The 21,445-nt window shown below is 55.3% G+C and overlaps 1 protein-coding gene across 1 annotated transcript in view; it reads left to right on the top strand.

The window, feature by feature from the left end:
* Positions 1–6,359: 6,359 nt before the first annotated feature.
* LOC308659057 (signal peptide, CUB and EGF-like domain-containing protein 1) overlaps positions 6,360–21,445 on the top strand; it is a gene marked incomplete at both ends in the record, with an annotated part of 56,703 nt that continues 41,617 nt past the window's right edge. Inside the window, 7 exons of the mRNA XM_081312053.1 lie at positions 6,360–6,445; positions 6,618–6,660; positions 7,036–7,146; positions 8,280–8,349; positions 9,828–9,953; positions 13,649–13,765; positions 16,213–16,302. Of these exons, the coding sequence (XP_081168179.1) occupies positions 6,360–6,445; positions 6,618–6,660; positions 7,036–7,146; positions 8,280–8,349; positions 9,828–9,953; positions 13,649–13,765; positions 16,213–16,302 (643 nt within the window). The remainder of the gene's footprint in view (positions 6,446–6,617; positions 6,661–7,035; positions 7,147–8,279; positions 8,350–9,827; positions 9,954–13,648; positions 13,766–16,212; positions 16,303–21,445) is intronic.

The raw sequence follows: 21,445 nt of genomic DNA, 5'->3' as shown, positions 1-21,445 counted from the left end.
GCTGCTCACACCCTGAGAAAATCTAGTAGTGCAGCCCTGCTGCTCTTGGATCTCCAAGGGCCACCATGGGAACCCTGATGGGGTGCTGCCATAGGGACCCCATGCCTGGGTTTTGTCCTTCTGGTCACTTATTAGAAAGGAGAAACAGACTTGTTTCCTGGTCAAGGCCTAAGTGTGGCACTGGGCAGCCTATTCCCCATAACATCCTTTAGGGTGTCCATGGAAGGAGGGGTAGGATTGATGTGTGCCTATTTAAAATAGGGCTTCGAATAAACCCGATTTTTTCAGTATCACCCATGCAACAATGGGAGCATACTTATCAGAAAGTATTTATTGTTTATGTGAAATCCAGGTCTAACTGGGCATGATGGATTGTTATTTGCTAAATCTGGCAACCCGAAGGAGGGAAGGACAGCTCCCACCACCTGGCCTGAGGCTGCAGGAGCCCAGTGTCTCAGCCAGGCTTTCTCTGAGGTCCTATCCTGGGAGGCTTGGACTTGACTGTGGTGACACCTAGTGACTAGCCTGGGAAACTTCAGGAGGGGCAGGGGAAGGACGTTAGTCCTGGGAGAGGCCAGCCTTCCTGGAGCAACCCCTGCGTCTGAGAGGGCTATCAGGAAGCAGAGCAGGGCGCAGTCCCTCGTGCCTGCCTTTAGCCCTACAAGAGGCCTTCGTCTCCCCGCTTCACAGATAAGAAACAGACCTCACACCTCAGAGGGCCAGAATGGGGACATAAGCCAGGCTGAGTTCACAAAGCCCACCTCAGTGCTACCCACGCCCACAAGGCCCCAGGCAGCTCTGCAAATGCCCATCCATATGTCTGTGCAGATTACTGTCCAGTCCTCAGGACTGGTCAAGGTCCCAGGGGGTGGGTGTGGCCACTAAAGGCCAGAGATTGACGTCTACTGCTACTTCCCAGAAAGCAGGGCCAGCCCTCCACTCTCATCCGGCACTCCAGGGGTCAGCGCAGGCTCCGTTCTGTCTGGCCAACCACCTGTGGCTACAGTGCCTGTCCCCCTGGGGGGCAACCGTGGCACTGAACTTGGTCCCAAGCTGAAAATGAACCTGTGGGTCGGCGCCCTTGGTTCTGCTGTCTCAGGTGGAGCAGCAGAGCTTTGGGAGCCACCCCTGGTGTGACAGGCAGAATGCTAAGATGCTCTGTGACCCAGGACAGCCCTGGTAGAAGAGGAGTGGCTCCATCAAGATACTCTCCAAGGCTTCTTCCAAGCCAGTGGCTTGCTAGTGAACATGAAGCCGAATGGCAGCTTTTAAGCTGCCCAGGCCCTTCACTGGGGCATCAGCCATGCAGCCCTCAGGAGTTTGGTCAGCACCTGCCATGGCTGCCCTTGTGGTGCTGTGGAGCAGGGTGGAGCAGGGCAGGGTGAGAGGCATGGACAAGGGGCAGGTGCACCTAAGTGGGATCTTGGGGCTGAAACAAAGAAGGCCCCCCTGACCCCTGTGGAATGGAAGGCACAGGTGCAAGTGAGCAGGTGAACATGGGGGCAGCTCTCTGGGCAGAATATGGCGGGGTGGGGGGGGGGGCTAGCCAGGCATCTTCCTGGGGCCTGATGGGGCTATGAGACCCACAGGAGGGACTGCAGGGCTGGTGGGGAAGGGAAAAAGAAGAGTGGGCATAGCTGGGTGACACACCCAGCTGGGACCTAGGGCCCCAGGTGCCCCAGGGGAGAAACTTTCCCCTTTGTCCAAAATGGTGTATCAACCAAAGTAGGTGGGATAGTGGGGGGGAGGACGGGAGGAGCAGAGTCCCCAAGGACTGACAGGTGGGCACCAGGGCTGGTGGGAAAAGATGTGAGCACTTGAGTGTTGGTATGGCTGCCAGGGGTTGGAGTCCCTCTCCACCCACAAATTGGGAGACAAGTGCCTTTACCTCTCCAAGACACAGCATCCGCATCATCAGGTGGGACTGCAGATGGTCCCTGGCAATCAGCTGTGGAGATGTGTTCAGGTGGGGAGGTTTGCTGAGAGCCAGCTCACTGAGGAGATCTGGGCAGGTGAAGCCCATGGTCAGCAGTCACTCATTCCCAGGTGGTGCTATCTTGGGCTCATTGTTAGCTGGGGGTCTCATCTGAGGTACACGGCTGCTGGTGCCCCTCCAGGCCTGAGTTTTTCCCAGAGGAAGTAAGTTAGGGTGCAGGATGGGAGGTAAAGCCCTGGTTTCTGCTGAAGCCCAGGCCACATAACAAAAGGCACTGGATACACACTCCAGATGTTAACCTGCAACTGGCAGGGGGTCTGCAGGTTCCCTGCATCCAGGACCAGCCGGGGCCTGGAGACCAAGGCACTACTTTTGCCTGAGTGCCAGCCTCTCTTCGGATGAGGGTCCAAAGCCCAGAGTGGCTGTACCCAAGTCCTCAAAGCATTTACATTCAACAAATGTTCCATGTGTATTCCCTCCGACATGAGCAGCTCAGGCCCTGCCACCTCAAAGTGGGGACAGTGTGTAACTAGCCAGTTATAATTAGTGTGGCAGGCTCTGTGATCGAGGAGGGAGGGCAGAGAACTGTTGGGGGAGGGTCAAGCACAGCCGCTAATACCACCAAGGGACTTGGGGAGCAGATGGGAATAAAGAGAGCTGCCGGGAAGAGGTGACCCCAAACAGGATCTCAGATAACACATCAGATATTGCCAAAGAAGGGAGAGGGAGTGTGACCTCACAGAGGAAAGCACATTCACAAGGAAACTTGGCGAGGAGGGAGGGAGGCCAAACAGGGCTCTGGTACCTAGGGCTTGGGTGGGACATGCAGACAAGCTAGAGGGTGGCTGGCAGGAGTCAGAGGACGGAGTGCCTGGTCCTGTTGGTCCTCGGCAGAGGCTTTTGTGTGTGTGTGTGTGTGGGGGGGGTTATGCTGTGGGTGGACATAGTCGTATTTATGCTCTAGAAAGCTCCCTGTGCAGCTGGAGGCAGGCTGACCTTCCAGTCAGTCAGACCCAAGCTCCTATTCCAGTTCTACCATGTCCTACTCTCTGAAGCACCTCTAACATGGGCAAAGCTGCTAACCTGGCAGGGTGGTGCCGTGGAGGCCTCTGTCTTCACTCAGAGCCGTGTGTGGGACAAAAGAGCGAGCTCTGGCCTCATGTAGCTCTCTGTGGCTCTAAGGAGCCTGGTGCCATCGTTCCCTGGCTGGGCTGGGGCAGGGTCAGAATCCAGGTGCATTGCAGAAGCTGGCACTAGAGATGGTCTTGGAGAGATGGAGTGTGGGAATGGCCTTGGGCAGGAGACAGCTGGGCCATTGTAGTCCTTACATGGAACTGGGGGGAAAGTTCCCAGGGCTGCCTGTCTCACTGTCTCCTGGAAGCCTACTGGAAGGGCAGGTTCTGAGTCAAGGGTGGGTTTACAGCCCACACCTCCCTTACCATGCTCCTTGAGCAAGTGACTGATTCTTTCTTTGTCCTACTCTGTTCACTTGTCAAGTGGAGGTAATGGTGTCTTTGACAAGTGGTCCTGTGGCCTCAAGTTTATTCACTTAAGTACTCAGTGTGCAGTAGGTCTCAATAAATGGCTATTCTGGTTGTCATCAACCTATTATCACCACATTTCTTGTGGGCCTGTTCTGCAAAACAGAGCTGCTGCCATTCTGTCTTGCAAGTCTGTCCCCGAGACCCAGCCCCTGTGCCTCCATATTCCCATCTGGTGCACTGCATAACCCCATGCCACTCCCACCTCTGGGCTCATCTTGGGAGACTAGCCAGGCAGTCCGTGGCAGGGTATGGAGCGGGGCTCTGCACCCAGGCAGCTGTAGCCACAGCAGTGCTTGTTGTCCTCTCCCACAGTCCAGTCCCCTAGCTGCTCCTGGGCCCCATCTTCACAGGGCCTTTTCTTCAAACTCTCTGGAAGCTTGCTTTTCCCTGCGTGGCTTGGACTGAGCTGGGAAGGGCAGCAGCCTCTTCCTGCATCGCAAAGCTCCGGCCTGTTTCTTGGCACCATCATTTTCTATTGATAATGTGAAGGGGAGGAAAATCCCTTCCTCACATGTCTGGGAATGCGGGGCAGAGCAAGGCCATTGGGTGGATTTTTGGTTTTGTTTTGCTTCTTCTCTCTTCTCTCCCTTCCCAGCTTGCCCTTTTCCTATGTGTTTGAACATGAACACAGAAAGTGATGTTATTGATGAAGTTGCCATAGCAACAACCCTCAGGAGACATACGTTCCAGCTTTGTTATCCGAGCAGGGGGCTCCTAAGTACAAGCAGACAGCATGCCTCACGCCCACTGCAGAGGTGTGACGTATGCACTGGTTTCAGGCACGCAGAGTTTGCTGTCTCTTTCCATGTGCACCCTGGGCCAGTGTCCAAAATTGATGGCAGGCCTTTAGGGAAAATAGGTCTTCCTGGGGAAGGGCGGCGAGCCCATCAGAAGGTTCAGGACAGGCGACGATGTGGGGAAGGGCCATTGAAGGGAGACATTGGGTGCTTCTGACTCAGTTGTGGCTAAGCAAATCCTTTCCCCACGCTGATCCCCCCTCCATGTTTCATTATGCAGCGGGGAGCACAGCACCTCCCAAGCAGCACCCAGAGCTGCTCCTGCCACAACTCATCACTGGCCTATGAACAACCTTTTGTGGCTCCTTCCTGCCCAGGAGAAGTCCCATGGCAGCTTTATGTGCACCCTCAGTCTGCTACTCCCCTCACCCAGAACTGAGGGCCACACATGTCATGCAGCATACCTGTGACACAGGTCCTGCAACTGTCTGGTTTTACACAGATGGAAACCAGGCTCAGACATGAAGGAAACTGCCCAAGGCTGTAGACACTTGGCAGAGTCCACGTGTGGATCTGGCAATGCAGTGACAAAGCATCGTCTCGTGACTGCGCCCAGCCCAGCTCAGGCACCAGGGAGACACTCAGCCAGAGTTTGCAGCACCTAATTGGATTTGGATGGGTTGTGTCAGATTAGATTTGGTGTGGTGGGCAGCCTGGACTGGCAGGCACCAGGCCTCGGAAGACCAGGGCTTCTGGAAATAGCTCTGGAGTTCTATCTGGACTCCCCACAGGGAGGGGAAACAAACAGAGCCTCTGTTGAGCTTGGGGCTCCTGGTTCCTCCATGTCCAGATCAAGGGAGAAAGAGGGTGGATCTTATAGTTTGGTTCCCAAGAACAGTCATGGCATAAGCAAGGAGTTGCAGAGGACAGAACTCACTCTTGCAGGAAGCTGCTCTGTGCTTGGCCTGGGCTGGGGCTGGGAGTGGGCTAGGTCTGCATTAGAGGAACATGCAGGCTGGCACAGTGAAGTGTCTGCTGCCATAGCAGACTGGAGCAGGCCTGCTGCTCAGAGGAGTTGGGCAGGGTTGCAACTGCAGAAGAGGTGAGCGCTTCCCAGCTGGAGCTCAGGACCACTCTCCTGGAACAGAAGTGTCTGGTCCCAAGCACCTCTCATGCCCTGGGGTTCATCTTCACACACCCACTTGGCCATGGGCCTCTCATGGGAGCCATCTGCTACAGGAGAGGACAAGCTACCTCCCTGCTCTTGGCTCCCACCTCAGGTCAGCACAGCCCTGGAGAGGAGATGAGAGGACATGCTACAGCTCTGCCTGGAGGCTTGGAGGGAGGCCTGTGTGCCACCCCAGTCCTGTGCCCTACTGCCTTGTCTAAAAGTAAGAAGCTGGAGTGGGCCACCTTAAGACCCTTTTAGTCCTGGGGTCTCTTCAAGTCCAGGATACCATGTTGAATAAGGGAAACAAGACTGTTCCACAGTGAGTGCACGACTTCCTCAGAACTTTTAATGTGTGCCATGAATTTTCTCCATCAGGCATCTGAAATACCTGAATGTGTTTCTAGAACACAGAGCCAGAATGCCCCAATAGTACTTTTAAAATTCTTACCTTGCCCCCTATTATGGTAGACAGTGGGTTGATCTGCTCCTAGGTAGGACAGCCTTTATTCCTCTTTTCCTCCTCTTCCTCCTCTCTCCTTTTCCACTCTTCTCTCTCTTTCCCAGCCACTCTTTGCTGAGCCCCCACCCTGTACCAGGCCCAGTGCTGGGAACGCGTGATACAGAATAAAGCTCAGGTCTCCCTGTAGGTTACCCATGACTGCAGGGGAGAGCAACATGGGCAGCTGACCCTTCAGCACAGGCCGCAGGAAGCAGGCAGAGGCAGAGGAAGAGGCTGTGTCCACGGCGTGCTTTCTGGAGGAGGTGCTCTCTCACGCTCTTCAGTTTCCTCTGCAGCCACACTCCGGGGTAGACTCCTCAGCCCCATTTCATGGCTGACAAAACAGATGCAGAGAAGGTAGCAGTCCAGTCAGAGTCTTTGATGGTGGTGAGCGTGGCTGGGCATCTGAGGACCTGGAGCTGGCTGCTCTCCGTGGCTGTTTGTGCGTTGGCTTGGTAGGCACTGACCTGGAATGGGCAGTGCACGGCATGGTGCTAGCACCAACCCCAGCAACGGGACGTCCCCACCTAAGGTGCCCAGTTGGAGAGACGCACGGAGGTGAGGTGTGGTGCCAAGCCACCCCATCAGGGGGAAGAGCTCAGAGCCATGAGGCCTGGTCCTGAGCTGCTCTGGGAAGAACGCTGCCTCAGCAGGGCAGAGGCAGTGTCCAAGCCGTCCCCAGAGAAGAGGACGCTGTGCAGGCCAACCTCCTGTGCTTCTGCCCATGCAGGTGGGTCTTCTTTGGCCTGGAGCCGGTGCTGCTCCCAGGGGAAGTAAGGTAGCACAGCCACCCAGGAGCCAAAGTGACAAGCAGAGGTGGCTGCAAGTTGCCCCCAGGCTGGGCAGTTGTGGCCATCTTTGGAGTGGTGGCAAGGGTTGCTTTAAAATGTGGTGGTGATGCTGGACGCCACTTCTTTCAGGGGAAGGCCCCGGAAGCCCTCAGGCCTCCTCTGCCCCGCCATGCAGCAGGGAGCCCAGCTCCACAGGGCTGCAAGGCTGCTCCTCTCAGGCCTGCCCTGCTCTTGTTTTGAAAAATATAGTTTTTGATAAAAGTACATTATTTAAATTCTTCTCTGTGTGGTAGACATGGGTAATATAACATGTGGACTCGTACACCTGGACTCTTTGGTCTCCTCTGTCATTGTTAGGAATGTAAAGAGGACCGAAAGCCAGCCCCAGCTGACCCTGGGCAGGAGAGGCAGAGCGGGCTTCAGGACCTGGGGCAGAAGGCAGAGTGCTCAATGGCTATCTGGAATCTGGTGAGGGGCCTCCAGGCAAAGGGTGGAGGCCAGCCCTCTTCCCTACAGTTGCCAGAGAAAACCCAGCCAGGACCTTTGAAACCAGACTCCTCCTCCCCAGCTCTGCAGCTCCACATGCTGACCTTGGGTTGCTACCGTAATGCTGGATTATGCCCCCAGGTTACCCTTTGCCAGCAACTATGGCAACTCTTGGCTCACTATTAAAATCCACGTGCTCAAAAGGAAAGATAATTAGATGGCAAGTTGTGGAAGGGGAGATGGAGGGAGTTCTAAAGCTCATGCTCTTTAGTCCAGGGTTCTTGGATGCAGCAGTTCTCCAGGGATGAGTTTTACAACGGGTGTGATCAGCAGGGCTTCTCGTAAATTGCTGTCCTTTGACTGGAAGTGGAAATTCAATCTCCCTTTCTTCATCATGTCCAAGCCTGAGCGAAACAGGGGCCTCAGACTCCTCCCACTCAAAAAGCAGCACAGATCTGCTTCAGTGTAGGCACATGGGGCAGCGCTGGGAAATTGACAGGGGGAATTGACAAGACTAAACTCAGGGATCAGGAAGTTTGCTGAATTGGTGGGGTTTGAGATGCGCCTAGGATTTTTTTGTGGAAGGCAGGAGAGGGAGTTTCCCAGGAGAAAGGAGAAGCTGGGGGGATGGGACACTTCTCAAGGATGGTACCAGGTGTGTGGGATTGGGAACTTGGGGAGTATGCGCAGGGGGCAGGGCTGCAGTGTGGGTGGAAGAAGGGAGCCACAGGAGCCTTGTGAGCAAGGAAGGAGGGGTAATCCTAGGCTCTGAGCCCACCGTTGACATTGCCCATTAATGACGGTCATGGAGACTGCTTGGTGGCCACCACTTACTGGCCAAAACTTCTCAGAGGCTGGAGTCTCCCAGAAGACCTGCTGAGAGACTGAATATGTCTAAACGTCCAAGAAAGACCCTCTCCTGAAAGCCACCTCTGAAGCAGGGTGACTGGCCTCTCCAGGACCTAGCAGGGAATCCGTTTCTCCAGATCTGCAGGGGGGAGCAGCAGCTTTCAGAAGTCAGGCCCCTGTAAGGATGTCTGGTCTATTAGTGAACACCTTCAGCAGGCCTGGCATCTGCCCATCTGTGACCTCATTTCATCTCTCACCTACTCCAGGACAGTCGTGCCAGCTCAGAGATCATGAGGCTCAGAGAAGTGAAGCAGGTATCCCCAAGGGCAACAGCTGGTAGGGAAGCCAGGTTCACACCCACATCTGTCTCTGCAGGGCCTTTCTAAGAAAGCAATGTGCTAGCACTGGCTAATACCAGCTTCAAAGCCAACCGTGTACATGGCGTCCCTAATCCAGTGGTCCCTGTGGATACCACCACACCCTCATAGCTTGAAATCAGCCAAGAGGAGGGTTTGCACCACAGAACTTTGCAAAGACTGCAGCTCAGCCCTCCACCCTTTTACCCCGGGTGTTAAGCCTCCATCAACACACCTCCGTGATAGTCATGCATCAGAGCCAGTGGGAGTTGAGAAAGGAGAGAGCTGGTCTCTCCACCTGAACTTGGAGCCTCCTGTGAGGCACAGCAGCAGTCAAGTGCTGTGCATCTGTAATCATTGGCTGGTGGGTAGACTCTGCATCATGCAACCGTTGGACAGGAAGAAGTTGAGAAGGCAAGGCGAAGAATGACCAAAAGTAAAGAAGCAGATGACACCAGGAGTTTGGGCACTGGGCAAAGTGCAGGCTTCACTCTTTTCCATTTTGGGGGTTTTGAGTTTAACATTAGACTTTTGGGGGTGTTGCAGATTGACTCCAGGGCCTGTGTGCACTGGGCGGGCACTCTACCACTCAGCCACACCCCAGCCCTAGGTTATTTTAAGCTGTAGTATGACTGCCACGGGGTTTGTGTTTTTACATGTTGCATTGCTGCATGCCTGTGTTTATGGTGTGCAGGGTCAAGATGGAGCTGGCCCTCTCCTAAAACAAGAGTCCAGTGTGTGCTCTGGGAAGGAGAGGCCACCTGTGTGTTCACCCACCAAGGATTCTCGCCTCTCTCCAAAGCCGGCTTCACTCCTCCACAGCTTCTTGCAGGTGGAGATGGAGTCAGGTCACAGAGCTGAGGTGCAGGCTGCAGCTCTTCCCTTTCATCTGCCTTTGGCCTCTTGATGGACTTGTGACCCACAGGCTCTCACTTGACCCCTGACCTCATAAATTCTGGAAGCTCCTCACAAATCACCAGGAAGATAAACATCAACTTGGGTCAATGGAAGGAGGTCTGAACTACTCCAGGCAAACAGGGAGGGGAGATGGAGGGAGGGAAGTTTCTGGGACTGTGGGGGACAGACCAAATGGCCCTGACCTGAAAGCAGTGCCAAAGACCTAACCCAAAATGTGGCTTAGGGCAGGAGCTTTGCCAAGTTAGTCCCCAGTTTTCATTTACAGTGCAGCTCACAAAGCACCAGACCTGGGCATAGTGTCCTTGGCCACTAGGACCATCCTTTGTGTCTCCATGTGGATTACCAGTCCACACCTGTGTGTGTGTATGTGTGTGTGTGTGTGTGTGCGCGCACACGTGCACTTGCACTTGCACACGTATGTACACACCAGCATACATGGCGTGCAATAGCAGTCCAGAGACTATCATTTAATCATGACATTGTTTCTCTCCCTCTCTCTCCCTGGTCCCCAACCCCTCTCTTGTCTGTGTCTCTTCCCAGAGGGTATGAACTGCATGAACAAAGACCACGGTTGTGCCCACATCTGCCGGGAGACGCCCAAAGGTGGGGTGGCCTGTGACTGCAGGCCCGGCTTTGACCTTGCCCAAAACCAGAAGGACTGCACACGTAGGTAGATGGAGGCAATGGGTCAGACACCCCATGCGTCTCCCGCCATTGCTTTGTAGAGGGTCTGTCCAGTCTGCTGGCTGTTGGCCAGGGAGGACTATGAGCTTCATGGGGTGGAAAGAAGGGCAGCTCTGCTGAAGGGCCCTTGGTGGGCTGGAGAGGTGGGCTGTGAACCCTGGGTTTGGGGTTTTCCCTACCTGCTGTGACACTACCAGCACAGCCCCAGGAGCTGGCCTGGACTTGTGAAGTCCCTGAGCTGAACTCTGCAGTGGGAAGGAGGGGCTGTGGTACTAAGATCTAGATGCCCAGGTTTCTGGAAGGGCCTGGCAAGCCCTCAGGAATGGGAAAATGTGAAGAAGCAGAGGAATGACCTGGGGTCCCATTCCAGACTGTGCTGACGTGACTTCCAGGCTCAGAGATCAGTACTCACAGTGGCTGACTACAAGTGGTAAGACCCTGGGAGGCCACAGGTGCCACAAGAACGGCTGGGGAGTTGGCCTGCAACATTCAAGTGTCATCCAGCTCTTAGCATGGCCACTCAGCTCCCCATCAGGAGTGGGGCCAGGAAGCCAAGTGGGACGGGGGCTGAATGCACTCGGCTGTCCTTCAGAGCTTCACCACGGCTACTAGGAGACAGCAGGATACAGACTCTGCCCACTGGGAACAGGGATGCCCAGGTTGGCACCACATTTGCCCTGGGTCTGCCAAGAGCCAAGGAAGGCTATGGTAAGCACTTCCATCTCAGCCAGAGCCACAGGCTTCAACATGCTCACTTTCTGATGCAGAAAAATAGGATGGAAGAGTCTGATTCCAACCCTGAGAGAAAGCGCTCCTTGCCGGGACTCTGGAGTGGGGGCCTGAGGCTGCCTGCTGGTGTGAGGAAGTGGCCTTTCTTCCTCTCCTCATTCTGTACAGAAGACACTCATCCATGCTGGTCCACCATCCTCTGTCATTGTGACTTCTTGTCACCAGCTCACTGGTGTATGTCTCGCCACACCTCTCCCAGTTCAGGATCAACTCAAACAGTGGCCAAAGTCCTGGGGATCCACATGTGTCAGACACTGTCCCCATCTCCAGGAGCTTGTGCTTCAGCACCAGGGTACCACCATGTGTGCCCCAAAGGAAGGGACTTCCTTCTGCCCATGTGTGGCCCCAGAGGAGGTCCATCCTTCCTCTCTGCTTCTGGTTCTTTGCCATGGGACAGCAAAAAAAAAAAAAAAGCATGACTGTGTCACCAAGTCAGGACAAGTGGGGCAACCTCAGGAGTCCAACCAAGGTCCCTCTCCTTTAACTGCAGAGAAACCACCTGCCACCTGGCCACTTGCAGAACAGAAAATGCTACCTCTGGCCTCCTCAGTCCTCCTCCTTGAGTAATGTGAATTTGCTCATGAGAAAGGACCCAAACAGAATGCAGGCAGCCTTCAGCCAAGTTCGCTTCAGTCAGAGGACAGGCTGAACTTCCCTCAGCGCTGGACCTTGAGCCAGGAAGGACTGGGACTGGCTGGTATCTAATTCAGTAATCCATCTGGGACAAGAGCCTCAAGGGCATGGTGTGCTCGGAGAGCATCTCTTAAAAGGCCAACTTGGTTGGAAAAGTCAGGGACAAGGCAGGGGATGGAGGGTCAACAAGTGTGTGACGGTCCTTCGGCCTCCTGGGAATGGACTGCCTAGCCATTCCAGGCTTGGGTTCCTCTGTGGTTCATGAGGCAGGGCTATTTAGCTGAGACCTATGCCCTAACCCTTTGAAGTCACTTTCAGTTCAGGAAATTCTGGTTCTCAAGTTAGGCTGGGGCTGGGACCTGACTTAGCAGCCTCTCTGGACCCAGGAGCCAGGATGGGAGGCTGCTGCAGGCCTCTGCACCAAACTCTTATCCCTCCAGAGACAGCCATTTTCTCCTTCCGCTCCTTGTATTCCCAGACCTGTACTTCCATGTACAAGCTGAAGGTCTGGTCCTTGGGGGTGCTTGAGATGCTCAGATGCCTGTGTAGAGGGAACAGGAGCCATTTTGGGGGTACAACCCATCTCTGGGAGCCCAGAGCTTGGGAAGGACCATCAACACTGTTCTTGCTGCCTTCTCTTTATCTCTACCCAGACCCATGCTGAAACGGCCTCTTTTCAGTTCCGTGAAGGCATATACTGTCCAGCCCAGGTCTGCCAGGATCGATGTAATCCGGCAGCCCTGAGCCCTTGGCTCCTCAGGTGTCCTCCTGGTCAGAGAGACACACTGTTTCAGAGCTAGGATGCGGGGCCTGCAGGAGGCGGCTCACCCTGGGATAAGGAGATACCCTCCTGCAGAGAAGGATCAGGTGCTTGTGCTCTGAGCCTTGTTAGGTTCCTGAAGCATTTCAAGCTCCTTGAAACTTCATGCTGCAAGTTAGGTCAAGAGGAAGCTGCCCATTCGAGCTTCTGTTTGCTAAGGACAGTGTCTGAGATGCTGGGAAGCCATTCTTTTTATATCCTTACCTACTATGGAGACTGCATGCACTGAAGGCTGAGGATCACCACCTCTCCGGACAGAAGTGCTCAGGTGCTCCATGGTAGTCTCCAGGAATGGAGAAGCACCAGTCAAGTGTAGCTGAAGAAGTCCATTCTGAAAGGTTTGGGTCCCTCCTCAGGGAGCTACCACCAGTAACTTCCCTCTGTCAGCAGCCATGCTAATGGGCCTTCCTAACAGAATGTGATTAATTCCAACTCAGTTTAGGATTGGGGGCTGCTGTGCCCATAGTTGGTCTGAGATCTATTCTTGTGTATTTGGTCTTCAAGATGGTTTGCCGAGCACGTTAGCGTCTGTCTGGGAGACGCACTGTATCAACTTGGTATGTGTGCACCCAAAGAACACACATTTTCACACCGGCTCCCTGTGGGGCAGGGCAGGGCCAGGAGGGCTCCACAGAGATCTTGACTCCCTTTGTTCTCCTCTAGCACTCTCTCTCACCCTGGAAACTCATAATGTGGTTTCTTTTACATAAACCTGAATTGGCCATTTCTCCTAGCCTGGGCTGGCTCTATTTTGTTCAGCCCCTTGTACGCGAGCCAGCTGGCTGACGGACATCAGGTCCCCTGGGCCACAGGCATTGCCAGCTTTTGACTCTGTTTGGGTCACTTTCAGCATCACACCTCAGGTGGCAATAACTGCCAAGATCTACCTGTATAGACATTCCTAGGCCCAGGGGTTGGAAGGCTATGAGGGGGAAGAGCTCCAGCTGACTTGCCAGGGACCCAGAGCAGGTGACATCCTTGAGAACATCCCTCTACATGCTCCAAAACATGCAGAAGACAGACAACTCTGCAAGAACTAAGGAAATGAGTGTCACCTCAAATCACGGCTACCACCTCTGCCCTCAGCTTTGGAGAATGTCCTAGTGTCCACTGGCATTTGCCCCATTGAAGTAGTCGGAGAGGATGGGACAGCAGCCACCCCACTCTCCAACCACCACCATCTGGCACAGCAGCTGTGCACCTCTGTTCCCAGCCGAGAGGGCCAGGGTCCACACCCATTCAATTCTAGGGACAACGTTGGGTGTGAGACCCTGGAGGGCACAGGGCAGGGAGCACATCTGCTGCCTGTGAGCCTGGCAAGCCCAGTCCGGGCCCTCGCATTCCTCCCCCACCCCAGAAGCAACACCAATGCCCACAGACTAACCCTTCTGTTGTTCTGTTTATACACGCGTGTGTACACTTTGGGCCTAACTAGTAACCTGTAACTATGGAAACGGAGGCTGCCAGCATAGCTGCGAGGACACGGACACAGGCCCCATATGTGGCTGCCACCAGAAGTACGCCCTCCACTCAGACGGTCGGACGTGCATCGGTAAGTTGAAACCACGTACCCGCCTCGCTCCACCTGCCCGCAGGGTAAGGTCGCCTACGGTCCCCATCTCCCAGAAGGAAGCTGAGGGAAGCAAGAGAAAGCAGGGGTCCCCAAGTGTCAGCTTTTGTGGACACTTACCCTAGGTCCCATAGACCCCTGGGTCCAAATCCCCAGCAACACCTGGTGCAGGGCAGGTGGTCTGCGGGGTGGGAGGAGGAGCGTGTGTTCCTCAAGAGGGCTTCATCGGCACCTCAGCACCAGGGTTTCCCTGAGATGGAAAACCCGTGTCCAGATCTGTTTAGTCTCGTGGCCACCATTAGTTCCACGAGTGCCCAGAGCAGTCTGGAAAGCCCAGAGGTGTCCTCAGAACACAGCTGGTGGTGGGTGGATGGTGTGCATCCTTGTGGGGCCTGGGGTATGGCTGCTTTGAACTGCTTCTCATTCCAAGCTGATGGGGCTCTTGCAGTACTTCCTCCCCACCTGAAGTCCCTCCTCAGTGACACCCCACCCATCACCTCACTGCCACAGGAGTCCTGATCTGAGTCTCGGCCACTTGCTTCCTCCAGGCCCATATTTCCAAGGGGAAGCTTGAATATTTGTGATTGTTTCATGCCATGATCACTAGCAGTTTTTCCTCCTACTCAAAAGTAACAGCAGATTTTTTAACTGAGAAGAAGAGGCATTTCAGAGCTGCGCCCAGAGTTCTCCCTCCTCTCTGTCCGCAGCGCTGGCGCACTAGCACGAGTCAGTGACCATGGTTGTTATTGTTTTAAAAAGGCCCTGTCTCTGATTGCGGTCTCTGGGAAGTGTTTCTGGAGGGATTTTCGAGTGACAGAAAGGGGGGTTGTTTAGCAAGATAAGCACACAAGGCCTGGGGTTGCTGTAGCACTCTGTCCCCTGTGGCTGCTCCCTCATGTCTTGGAGACCTGGGTGCTGGCCGGGCAGGGACACCGGGCTGTCACCTCCCAGCCCAGGGCTGTGGTCATGGGTGCTGCTGCCTGCGGTGGTTCTCCCTCTGTGTGGTCTCTCCTCTCAGACAGCCGTTGTTATTTCATTTTATCTCATCCCTCCTGCTTCTCTGGTGATGGTCCCTGATTGCCTGTCTTGTCTGACAACTGACGTTTGTTAATTATTTTCAGAGCCAAAAGCCAAAACCAAACCAACCAAACAATCAAAAAACAAACAAAAAAAAATTAAAAGCCAAACCCGGGTCTCAGACCAGTGTCTCTATTGCAGCCTGATCCCGTCTAGAACTCCTGTCCTCTGGCCTTTCTCCCTCACTGTCCCCCAGGCTCTCCTGGGCTGCCGCCTCCCTCCTGTCTTGTCTGCTCCTGGTCTCCTGGGGTTTGTGCATCCAGTGGGGCCACAGGCCACTGGACCAGCGCAAACAGCTGCCCGACCAGATGCACTCCCAGCCCGTCTAACCCCTCTTGTCTGTGTCCTCCTGATTCATTCCGACTCATTTTTTTAAAATGTTCTAACGCCTGCTGCACGTGGCGGTCCCTGCTTGGATCTCTTTCTGAAGTAACTTCCCAGGTCCTCTCCTCCCTCCCCCCATTAGACATTTCTGACTCAGCTTTGGCTTCCTTCCTTCCAGGATGAGAAACCTCTGTCTTTGCTCATGTCACCAGCTCCCCCTGGGGACAGTGTCTTCACACATTCCAGACTGAGCAAGGGAACCAGCTAACCTCTACCCCTACAAGAAGCCTCCTGCACAGCTTTGCACCCGGAGGCTGCCCGGCTGCCCCAGGCTGTTCCTTCTCCCACTCCTACAGCAGCTGCCCCCTCCTGCAGCCTCCTGCTGAGCCTTGAATGCCCAGCCCTCATCCTCTAGACAAGCAGGCAACCAGCGCTGCCCAAAGCAACCCGGGGTCCTGCGTCTGCTCGGCAGGATCCACTGTTCTGTGTGTGCGCTTGTGTTTCTCCATATGTTTTGGTCTTAATTTTGCATGAGTGACACTTTCATGTCCTTGTGATAGGGCATCTGCTGTCCCAGGCACATCCATCACCGGACCTCGCGGCCCTGTCCCCTTGTCCTGTGCCTTGTCCTGTGCCTGCCTCTCCAGCCTGAGCTATGGGGGTCTGTAACCACTTGTCTCCGTGAGCACTGCGGTGCTGGTGTCTGCACTGTGGCCTCTGCAGAGCACCCTCCTGCTCTGGCCTCAGCCGCCTCTCCTATGTTGTTGCACATGGGACTGTGTCCATCTGTCCTGGGTCGTGTCACAGTCACACCCTCTTCTGCACGCCCCACCCTTGCTGCCTCTCTGCTCTGCCTGAGCACACCTACCCTGGAGGTCCTGGGATGGGCCCCTTGGCAAGGGCAGTGCGCTGGCCGCATGCTGTGTTGGCTTCGTGTGCGCCATGCTGAGAGGCTGGCTGTCTTGGGCCGCAGGACTTGGGCTCTCATTAACCTCTGGCTCCATGTTTGTCCCTTACTTGTGTTTTAGAGAAGGATGAGGCTGCAATTGAGCACTCTCAGTTCAATGCCACGTCAGTAGCTGATGTGGACAAGCGGGTGAAACGGCGGCTACTCATGGGTAACACTTTTCTTCCACTTCCTTTGTCATGCTTGCCCTTGTGTGTGCTCGTGCAGGTGAGTGTGTATATGTGCATGTGGGGTGAGTGCGCTGGTGCGTGAGGGTGAGCGTGTGTGTATGTGCGCATGTGTGTGTGGGTGGACCCCTGCGTGGAATGGTGTGTGCCCCTGTGTGCACAGTCACATGTGTTGTGTGTGAGTGTGGGGGGCTCTGCTGCAGATGGGAACTCATTGTTTTTCCTTTTTAAAGTTTTTACCTTCCATCAAACGCACTTGTTTCTTTGTTTGTGTGTTCGTAGCACAGAACCCAGCGCCATGTCTAATGGGCTGAGCATGTCGGGAGATGTTTGCCGTAAGCCTCCTCCCGAGTGTAGACCCCCACGTGTGCATAAGCCCGGCTGGCACAGCGCACGGGACTCAGAAGCCAAGGAGGCCTTGGTGGGGAGGGGCCCGCAGCCCAGGCCTTCTCCAACTCCTCTCCTGGGAGGGAAGTCACCATCCAGTCCTCTCGTCCTCAGGGGAGTCACCTAGTTCTCAGGGTGCCCTGGGAGGCCTGCTGGCTAGTGTGAGGAAAAAAAGAAGGAAGAGGAAAGAATGGCCGCCCTTGGACCAAGCACGGGATGCAGGACAGAAAGCGGCACCCGCCGCCACTCACGCCTGGACCCAGCAGCTGCTTCTGCAGTTCGGGGTCGCCAGTCTGAGGGCTTCAGCCATTGCCTGGGGCCTCCTGGGTACAGCTGCGGACTCTGGGGGTACAGCCTTTCTGGTGATGCTCTGATGGCTCACAACAGCCCTGGGAGCCATGGACTTAAGGATGTAGTCCCCATTTCTCAGAGGAAGAAACAGGTTCCTGGGGTCCCCAGGTTTGTCCAGGGTCGCACACTACCCAACACAGCCCAGAGGCCATGGGTCCTCTCAGTGTTGGGATTGCTGGAGGTCAGAGCTGAGGGTCCCTGAAAGGTCACCTAGTTTTGTGTTCCTCATATGAACCTCCAAGGGGCCCAGGCATCTAGAGAGGAAATAGGAGGGAGGTCTGGGACACAGGAGGGACATAGCCCTGTGCTGGCCAGAAGGCTGGAGGCCTGCAGGCTGTGCTCAGTGAGCACCAAACACCTGCACTGGGAGGGCAGGTGTCACCCTCCTCCTCAGATGCACGCTCCAAGACCAAAGAGGTCTGAGCACTCATCCTGGGCATATGGACTGACAGGACAGGCCCAGGCTGGAAGCCGTCCTCCACAGAGTCTCTGGAGGGACCATCTCTTGGGCATGGGTGTGGCCTTGGAGGCTTGTCCAGGCAGTCATGACCACAGCTTCCAGGAGGTGAGAGTCAGCATGTTGGACCCCTAGAGTGGTGACAGAGGTGGGTGCCAGCAGCCCCAGGGATCAGTGTTGTGAGGCCACACTCAGGACTCAGGACCCAGACTTTCACCTCACTTCCTAAGTGCTACAGGTACTCCTGTTGAGGCCTGAGCCCCACAGAAAGCCTCTAAAGCCCTCCCCCCTCCCTCCCCCCCACACCTCCCGCCACCCCCCCACACACACACACATACACACACACACCACTCTTCCCAGGAAGGAGGTAGGTGGCAGAAGAGGCCAAGCTGAGCTGGTGCTGCAGGGGTGGTGGGCAGGGTGATGGGACAGGGCCTCTGCACTTGCCTTCTGTGATTAGAAGCAATGGACAGCCACCCCAGCCAGATCCTGAGGGGCCAGGGAGGCGAGGAACCCAGCCACCTCTCTTTGGGCTTGGTAGGCAGAGAAGGGGAGCAAATCAAATGGTGTGGGCCAGGATCAGGGTGAGGACCACAGTGGAGTCCACCTTCCCCACATTCCCACCTCTCCCATCATTGAAACCTGCCATTCACCCCACAAAAGCCTGTCCTGGCTCTCAGAAGAGGCCTCTCTCTTCTCTGGTGTCCCTACAGCTCTTGCCATGGGTGGATGGGCCAGTGTCCTAACTCACACTCTCAGAGGTTTTCAGAAAAGGTCAGTCTTGGGGCCCAAAATCTAAAGCACAGTTGAACCTCCAACTCAAAAGCCCTGTCTTTGAAAGCAGCCTCTGAGGTAAAGATGTAAGATCTTGTTGGACTTTAGGCCCTAACTGTTAGACCCCAGGAAGGCGTCGCTGTTCCCAGGCTGTATTAATAGAGACAAGGTATGGAGAATAGGAGAGGTGAATACCCACCTTCTGCCTTATGCCAGTCAGCACATACCTGGGTATCAGGTTCAGAGCCAGGTCCTGCAAGGAGAGTGTCTAGACAGTGAAGGGAATCGGAATTGGGTGAGACTCGCTTATTAATGCTACTAGAGTTTTTGATCTCTGAAGAAGCACCAGCACCTTATCCTGGGAGATCCTCGGGCTTGTGGGGCTAGGGCTGGGAGAGAGTAGGACAGGCAGAGGGGAAGTGCCCATCAGCAAATGAAGAAACCAATACCCCAGGAGATCCATGACCAAGTTAGACCCTGGGCCACCTGGCTCTACGGTCTGTGCCCGTCACCACTGCACTGGCCACCTCCCCACCCGCCACCCAGAACTAGTGAGTGTCTGTGAGACACCAGGACCTGAGTGGTTGGTCTCCTGTGAGCAGGACCTGGTGAGGTCCTGTCCATGCTCCTCCAGAGCAGGGCACCTGCATTGCAGTACACCGGGGCCAAGAGGCCTCACAGGCATCTTCTGTCTGAGAGGCCCCCTGTCTTTTGTGTGGATGGGTTTATCTGCAGAGCAGGTAGGAAAAGACAAAGGGAAAGGGCTGCTTCCCTCTGGAGTGAGCAGGTGCTGGGAGCTCCTGCCCACCTCTGGGGTACCTATGCATCTTGCCATGCTCCATGGTGACCACATAGCTGGAGCAGACTTGTCCTGCTGGCCCAGGTGGAACCTCTCTCCATGAGTGTCCATGGCCACATGCTCCCTCTGCACAATGGGCCATCAGAGGCCCCTAGCTCTTCCCTGTGGGCTCCCAGATGAAGGGCAGGATTCAAATTCAGACCCTCTGAGCAGCTGTTTGACTCAGAATTCTTCCAGAATGCTTTGTGGCCTGACTTGCAGAGGTCATTTCCTATAGATACACGCAAGTCATTTAATGAGCTGTCTGGCCTCTTAGCCTGGCCCAGAACTGGAGAGGAGCAAACAGCAGAGGGTGTGAAACACCAGCTAAACCCAGCACTCTCCCATCGTTGGGCCTCTGCGCTTCTGCGTGGAACCTGCCTGCTTTTCCTTTACCAAAGCCCAAGCTGTGACATTTTGACAAGGGTACGAAGTCTAGAGACCAGAAGTGACAAGACACTAAAGCCTGCAGCGGGTCCTGCTGCTTTGCTGGGCTCAGAGCTTCTGGTAGTGCCAGGCAGAAGAGGCAGTCTCTGGTGGAGACCACACAGCAGAGGGCCCTGTGCCCCCAGGTCAGTGGCTCCAGCCCTGCCTCTGGCACAGTGGGGTGCTGGCCCCAGTGGGGGAGGGAGTGCTCCAGCAGTGTCCTGTCCCTCTAGAGTGCACAGAGCCCCAAGCAGGACTGGTGGTGCTCCATCTGCCTGTCAACCCCAAGCTTTGAATCAAGTTCTTTCCAGAAGCTTAGGATGGGGGTGTGTGTGTGTGTTTCTGGTGGTTGCTATTAACACACTGCCACCATCTCAGAGCAGCAGCATTGTCGTAGGATGTAGGTCAGAAATTTGACACAGAGCTCCTGGGTCAACGTCAGGTGTCTGCAGGCCCAGGTTCCCTCTGGAAACCTAGGAACAGTCCCTCATCTTGCCTTCTCCCATTTCCGGAGGATGCTGTGTTGGGTAGCTCACTGCCCCTTGCATCTTGAGAGCCAACCGCCCTGAGACTGACCCTCCTATGTTGTCACAGCCCTCTCCCTCCTTTCCTCTCCTCTCTCTCCCTGTCATGGTTAAGGACCCTCATGATCCTGAGGGTCCTCTCCAGATGATCCAGGTTTTCTCCTGTCCCAAGGAGTTAACTCAATCATATCTACAAAGCCCTTTTTGCCATGTGGGGTCACAGGCTCTGGTTTCAAATGGGGACATTTTAGGGGCCTTTATTTGGCCTAAGACAGATGGTTCAACTTGGGCTGGGAAGAACTCCACTAAGATGGAGCCCACGCCCTCTTTACTGGCCTTGCCTGTCCCTCCTCCAAAACCATTCCCAAGCGTATGGGATGTGCTGGCCAACGCGGGCTAACCTGCCGTTTCGGGGGACCCCTCACCCTTGTGTTGGTGCCCTCCGTTCTCAGCAGCCTAGGTGCGTCTTTGGCCCACCCCTCTGCCCAGCCCTCCAGCCTCACCTGTGCCACTGCCTCCTCCTGCAGTTGGCCCAAGTCTTCCCAGTCAGCTGTCCCCACTATACAGATGAAGAACTGAACCCTGAGAAGGGAGGCCACACAGTCGGTAAGCAGCACCCTGGGCCACAGCTGGGCTCATGGACTTCCAGGGCCCCCAGTCAGGAGCAGAGTAGGTCTGAGGGATGCAGTTCTGCAGGTTCAGTAGCCTTGACAGCCATCCCGGCTCCACTGTCCCCTCCTGAAGGGAACAACAACAGAGCCTACAGCCAGTCCTTCCTACCATTTCCTAATGCCAGTGAGAATAGCACACCTGATCCAAAGTGACAGTGATCCAAAGTGACTGTCAGACTTGGCTTGGAGCCTCAAGCACTCCCCAGACCCCACTGAGGGCTGGGGCTAAAGTGTTTCATAGATGAGAAGGACAGTGAGGCTAGAAAGCGGGGTGGGAGTTCCCCTCCTCTACTCCCAGAGCTAGCACTGCCTGGAGCCCTGCACCTCTGCCTGGCGCCCTGCACCTCTGCCTGGCGCCCTGCACCTCTGCCTGGCGCCCTGCACCTCTGCCTGGCGCCCTGCACCTCTGCCTGGCCTGTGGGGGCCCACACTTCCCTCCCTCTTCTCAGCAATGGCCTGGAGTGGTGCTCAGTGATGGTTACAGAGGTCACAGCAAGTGTGGACAGTGCCTGGTTTGCAGGGCCTTGGGTTCCATAGGGACAAGGACCACCAAAGCCTTACCTGTCCATCCCAAGGGCCCTCTTCACTAAGCCTCCCCATTGCTGGACAGACCTGGGACCAACCCCAGATCCTCTGATTCCCTTGACCAGCAGACTTGCATGAGCCTGGAGCACACATACAGCACTTTGGCCTTGGAGC

The sequence above is a fragment of the Spermophilus citellus genome (genome assembly GCF_964194105.1).
Source record: "Spermophilus citellus genome assembly, chromosome: 10".
In the NCBI taxonomy this organism is placed as follows: domain Eukaryota; kingdom Metazoa; phylum Chordata; class Mammalia; order Rodentia; family Sciuridae; genus Spermophilus; species Spermophilus citellus.
This window is presented reverse-complemented; position numbering and strand designations above follow the sequence as displayed.